General features: G+C 35.6%; 1 protein-coding gene across 1 annotated transcript in view; it reads left to right on the top strand.

The window, feature by feature from the left end:
• Window positions 1–3,903: 3,903 nt before the first annotated feature.
• TDRD15 (tudor domain containing 15) overlaps window positions 3,904–6,607 on the top strand; it is a 6,383-nt gene continuing 3,679 nt past the window's right edge. Inside the window, 7 exon segments of the mRNA XM_029231635.1 lie at window positions 3,904–4,569; window positions 4,572–4,865; window positions 4,867–5,014; window positions 5,017–5,378; window positions 5,380–5,814; window positions 5,816–6,277; window positions 6,280–6,415. Of these exon segments, the coding sequence (XP_029087468.1) occupies window positions 3,904–4,569; window positions 4,572–4,865; window positions 4,867–5,014; window positions 5,017–5,378; window positions 5,380–5,814; window positions 5,816–6,277; window positions 6,280–6,415 (2,503 nt within the window).

Below are 6,607 nucleotides of genomic sequence, written 5' to 3'. Positions count from 1 at the left end.
TAAGCTCATTCTTTCCCGTAAGGGTGATTTACCTGTTTTTGTTTGTATTTTTGGTTTTGGATTTGTATCTTTCACCTTTTATTAATTGTCCATGGTTACATGGGTTAGTTGAAAGAGCAGTGTGAAACAGTGGGAGTAATGCACATGGAGAACTGGACTGAATCAGAAAACATAAGTTCAGACTCCTAAATTTCCTTTATCTTCACTTTTTTGATCTGAAAAATGAAAATCTTATTGAAAAGATCAGTTAAACTAATGTACTGGAAACTTTAAAAAATGTAAAGCATTATAAGGAGCTCTTAATATAAGGAAAGAAATCCAAATTCCTTTCCGAAAATTCACAAATTTAAAATTACTTATATGGCTCAACTATATTTCTCTTGGACACCCCCCTCCCCCCCCACTGGTCTAGACTTATTAGATGTGAATTCATAGAAGACAAATCGCAAAACAGTAAGAGTGACATCATCTATAATATGTATTCTATAGAATCAGGGAATTTTAGTATAAGAAGGGCTTTCCATATCAATTTTAATAGTGTTTATAGATTGTATTTTTGCAAACCTTAGGGGAACTGTGATGCTGTGGATTTTTGACGTAAATTTAATTCATGAGTTTGTGAATTTTGAATTTAACTTTTAAAAATAGTATGCTTTTTTAAGAAGAAATAAAACATTTAAATATGTTATACTAAACTTAAAAGCAACGATGAGCACTAATTAGTGCCATCAGATTAATTTGTTAAGTTGTGGCTCTACTATATTTGAACTTATCTGTATCTGATCATGTATAATTGTAGAACTATTATATATGTCTGAGCCTGATTTTTTCCCCAATACTGTTATCTAACACAATATTAAGGCAGATTATATGATGGAGCTGCTATAAGACTGTGTTCATCAGAATGGTTTCGTTATTCTATTTACTGGCTTTGTAATTAAATTGTATAAATTTATGAAATTAGAACACCACTTGTGAATCTAATTTATAGATGTTTTATGTTTTCTGTTAACTTTTTGCACCTTATGTTAGGTTAAGAAGGATTTCTCCTATTGCAAAAAAAAAAAGAAAAAGGTTAGAAAAACCCTAATTTAATTCAACCCTCTCATTTTACAGATTTAGAATCTGATGCTAAGCAAAAACAGTTCCCCACATTTCATACTATTAATTGAGTCTTAAGTAAAACTCAAGTTTTCTGATGTCCTACTCTTGTGTACACAGAGTAAGTACTTTCTGTGAATATGTTAATATTTTAAGGAATATAATATTGAATAGAGTTTGGCTCTAGAACGTCTTTAAGTTATATCTTTAAATAATTGTCCCTTGTATAAAATAATTGGTTTGGTTTTAAATTTCCTGTTTATTTTTTTCCCCTAATTTTCTCTGAGTTGTTATAGTTTGATCTTCAGATACACAAGGGGAGGAGCTTTATCCATGACCCAGGGAACCTTCTTCATGATTCTATTGAGCAAGCGTTGGAGAGGCAGGTGAAGAAAGCTGATTGACATTCACAGAATAGGTTATTCTGTCTACCTGATTAAGAATCTTTTCCATAGTGAGCCCTTTGGTGTGCATCACATGAGACCTACAAATTTTCTTTCTGTGCCAATTCTGAGAGGCTAATCCACATGCCTCTTCTTCAGACTTGTTTTGTTAACAAATCCTCCAGTCTTGCTCCTTCAGAATTCCTAATCATCCTACAGAAACTATTAATTATTGCCTACTAATATGCATAAGTTCTTAACTGAAGCAGTTTCTTTTTCAGGCAAAATAGATGTATTGGTAGTCCTGTCAACTGTGAATATTTCCTGGAATGCAGTGCTTCAGCAGTCTGTTTCTGGAAGTTAATGCCACTAACTTCCAGATTTCCAGAGCATGTGCAAATCAGGCTCAGATTTTTTTACCGCCTTCCTCTGTGAAACTCCCCATGAGGCCATTTATATTGTTTGAGGGAGGGATAGCAGTGTGGAGGAGCAGGCTTCTGGTAGTTTGAGTAACCTGACCACGCGTATTCCTTTGGGCTTTCTTTGGCTTATTTGGTAAATACCCTATTCATTTAATAAAGGAGTCCTTTTGGCAACATTTGCTTTTTATACCTAAAGAGTGCATTGTTCCTGAAAGACTTATGTATTTTTTTCTTTTTCCTGTTTACTCAGGTGAATAGTCACAAGACCCTTTGGGTAAATGCCAGGAAGAATGTTCTTGGTATATTCAAGCACAGGATCCTTTCTTAACAGTACTTGGTCTTCCCTTCATGTAAGGTGTTATAGGTCTATAAACTGAATAAAGTCTGGGAATTGAGTGGAGACCTGTGACTTTAAATAATGGCAGCTTATTCTGATATGAATCTTTAGTGTATATCGCTCATTGATTTTTATTCTTAAGGACTCCAGGGTCAAGTGAGTATTGTCTGGAATCTGTATAGATCAAACCATGCTGATTATCACACCAAATTAATTATCTAGGAGGAAATAAAAACGGTACTCAGTACCCAGAAAACCCTAAGTCGTGCCTTTTTCTCTAGCTTTCCAGTGGCCTGTTTCACTTTGTGGACTTGGGTCTTAAGTCTTAGAAATGGCTTCTGTTATTTTATCTCTGAGATAACAACATTTATACTTTGATAAGGTTTTATATTCCTGTCCTTCATGCTCCTCTTCCATCTTTTTATCCTTTTCTTCTGAGTTTTTGGGTATTCTCTCAAAATATTTTTGTAGTCTATTTATTTTTATTTTGTGTTGGCTTTCCCCTTTGCAGTTTTGAATCTTATGTGTGTGTAGTTTTTCCTATTTTCAGTTGTTGCATCTTAATGACTACTTAGTCATATAAAAATGCATTATTCTCTTTTGGGCTTTTTAAAAACAGGAATCAGACTTTTGAAAAACAATTTTTTTTTGCTGTTTCCTTCAATACATTTATTCCTGAGGGGAGCATTTCCTTGGTTTCTTTTAAGTGGTTCCCTCATTTGTTTAGCTCTAGTACTTTCTCTCTCTCATCCTCATAGAAAGAAATTGTCAACTATTAACTCAAGAGTCTAGAGGGAGTTGGGCTGTGTTGGTTCTTACCTGAATTTGGGGACTATTTTATACTTCTTGAATATTTGCATTACAGTTTTTAGGATCCCAGCAATCTAGAGAAAATTAGCTGGAGCCATAGTTATAGTAGAGAGCTTTGCCTCTGTACTAAAGATTTCTTTTCCTCTCCCCCTCCCTCCATACTTTTTGTGGGTACCCATGTCAGTGACAAGGCCTGGATGTACTTAACCTGCCTCAGGGTCTTTCCATGCCTGTCTTTCCTTACTGGTGTCCAGGACTCAGCCAGTTGCCCTCAGAGAAGAATCCTGGAGTTGTATAATGATGCTGATAGGGTCCCAAATATTGCCAATTGACACAGAGTGGGGAGTGTGAACAGTGTGTCCCCTGTTGGTTCACCATCCAACCTTGCTTCTAGCACTCACCCCCTTGAATTAGGGGTTGTTGGAAGAGGTCTGAATGAGGGAAAGTAGTTTTCTTACAGGAGGGGAGGAGTTTTTCCAGTAGTTTTTATTTGGCTTCCTTTTATTAAACCATATCAGTCCAATATCTAGTAGAAATTTGTTAGTCTCTGAAAAATATTGCTTTTTTCTGTTTTCCAGTGATTATATATATTCTCCCTATTTTTTATGTTCTTTTGGTTGTTTCAATGGAATTTTTTGAAAGTGTGGAAGGCAGTGAACAGTTAAATGCATTTTGTTTCTCTTTATCTTGTCCAGTGTATATAACTTTTACCAACATGTTCAGTTTGGTAAATGCAGGCAAAGAATTATTTTTAAGATTTGTGTTTATATACATGTAAGGCTAATTTCATTTAATTGTGATGGCTGTCTGTCCAGAAGCTAATAGGCACTTATTATTTGCTTTTTAGAAAATGGATTCTACATCTCTGTTACCAACATTTTTAGATGTGGATCTGACAATATCACATATAGAATGTTTTCCCAAGGACGTTCTGGTGAAATTTCAAGGCAGAAATAACAGTGAATGTGAGTTTGACTACCACATATTGCAGAGGGAAATACAGCATATTCCAAAAGTAAAAAATAATGTGGACATTGATGAATTTTGTTTGGTAGAAGAAAGAATATCAGGAGAATGGCAGAGAGGAAGAGTTGTGGAAAAGAAAAATGATCTGTATACTGTGCTCATAGATCGCAGAGAAGAACTGAGAGTTGACAGTACGCAGGTTGCTTCAGCCTGTGGCAACTTATTTGATCTACCACCATGGGTAATGTTTGGCATTTTTGCCAACATATTACCAACTGGGGAAAAATGGTCTCCTAAGGCTTTGAATTACTTCAAGTCATTGGTAGGACTACAAGTGAAAGGTTGTGTACGAGCTATTTTGCCTCTTCAGATGATTCTTCTTGAATTGCCAAAAATTATATCCCAGGTTCTTGAATTACAATTAGGGAGACTTGCTGATGGAGATTCATTTTGTCTTGTTGTGGAAATGGTAAAAGAATTCCCCAAACAAATGCCAGATTCATTACAACATAAAAGACCTGAATTATCATTAAGTAATAATACTTATACTTACTTGATATTCAGCGTGTTCTGGATAATTTGCAACCATCTTTGTCAGTAGGCAGCATTGAAAGCATAAAAGTATCATCTGCCGTGAGCCCAAGTAAATTTTATTGCCAACTAATTAAATGGATTCCAGAGTTAGAGAACTTGACAGTGTGTTTGACTTTGCACTGTGATATTATCAGTCAAGAAGGTAGTCCCACATGTGATAATTTTGGAGTACTTTGTGTTGCCAGAAGGAGAAATGGACAGTAGCATAGAGGAATTCTTCAGCAATTCTTCTTGCCCAATTCTTCAGCATTTCTTCTTGCCCAATAATCAAGTGAAAATTTGGTTTATGGATTATGGCAGTAGTGAGGCTATACCCTCAATTCACGTAAAGAAATTTAAACAGGATTTTATTTTAGTACCATTATTTTCATTTCCGTGTTCTCTGACATATTTACACAGTCCAGAGATGCAAGAAAATTTCAACTAAGTGTGTTTAAACAAGCCTTGTTAGGACAAATAGTATATGCACACCTTGATTGGTTCAGTAAGGATGAGCATTTGTGTTATGTAACATTACAAACTCAAGAGTCTACAATTACTTTTAAGTGTCTGCTAAAGACCGTAGGCATACAAGTACTTTGTCCAGTGTCTGATTCAAAAATCTCAAATATGTTGAGGGAGACTAGTGCCTCAGATGTAAACGGCTTTGCAGTTGAGAGTTTTATTGCAAATACTGAATGATCCATAGATTCTCTAAATAAAAAAGACACTTTGAAAGTAGATTTTCCTATTAAAACTGTAGAAATGGAGATAGAAGCTGTCTACAATAGCTTTTGTAGCATATGTATTAAACCCATCAAATTTCTGGGTGTGTACTAATGAACATCAGAATGAATTTCAAGGTATGAAAAATATAAACAAATTTTATGATTTGTGTGAAAATGAACTGATTCTAAGAAATCCAGGACATGGATTATTTTGTTGTGCTAGATACAGCAAGGACAGACGTTTTTATAGAGCTGTCATTACTGAAATTAATGCTTATGAAATTAATGTTTATTTCTTGGATTACGGAAATACTGATTCCATACCATTGTTTGATGTAAAAATTTTGCTTCCAGAGTTTTGTGAGTTGCCTGCCTTAGCTGTGTGTTGTTCACTTGCATATATATTTCCCGTTGAAGATTTATGGATGAAGGCAGCAGTTGATTATTTTTAAAAAATTGTCTTGAAAAAAGCAATTTTGCTTCAAGTTATAGCAAAAAAAAGATGAGAAGTATACTGTAAATATTCAGAATATTGAAGCCTCAGAAAATATTGATGTTGTCTCTCTTATGTTACAAGCTGGATATGCAGAATATTGGGAAGTAGAACCAGAACGTTGTCCAAAATCTGTAAGTGAATATTCAGTGTTAAATTTAAAATCTAAAAACAAAGTAAATATTAAGAAAGTCATATCTGCCCTTCTTGAAGGATCTAAACCTGAAAAGTACCATTCAGATAAGCTAAAAGGAAGTAACTTTTCTTTGTTAAAGTCCCCAACTGTTAACTTCCTAGATTTAAAAAACCCTTTCACCTTGTCTGTGAGACCTGAGTCACCATGGCCTTATAAAGAATATGTATTTAAAACAGGAACAGTCCTTGAAGTTAAGTGTTCTTATTACTATGGCCCAGGTGACTTCTCATGCCAGCTGCAATGTAAGTTAGAAGACTTAAAATTACTGAATTACTGGAACAACTTCAGGATTATTATAGTGTTCATTCTGATCTTTATCAGATTGGGCAGATTGCTTGTGTTGCTAAGTATTCTAAAGATGGGAAGTGGTATAGAGCTGCTATTTTGACTTAAGTATCAAAAAAGGAATTTGATGTTGGGGGCTTCCCGGGTGGCGCAGTGGTTGGGAGTCCGCCTGCCGATGCAGGGGACACGGGTTCGTGCCCCGGTCCGGGAAGATCCCACATGCCGCAGAGTTGCTGGGCCCATGAGCCATGGCCGCTGAGCCTGCACATCCGGAGCCTGTGCTCCGCAACGGGAGAGGCCACAACAGTGAGAG

This window comes from Monodon monoceros, unplaced genomic scaffold (assembly GCF_005190385.1).
Source record: "Monodon monoceros isolate NGI ecotype Baffin Bay Population unplaced genomic scaffold, NGI_Narwhal_1 Super_Scaffold_19, whole genome shotgun sequence".
Taxonomy (NCBI): Eukaryota; Metazoa; Chordata; class Mammalia; order Artiodactyla; family Monodontidae; genus Monodon; species Monodon monoceros.
Note: the sequence above shows the minus strand (reverse complement) of the source record. Positions and strands in the feature narration are given on the sequence as shown.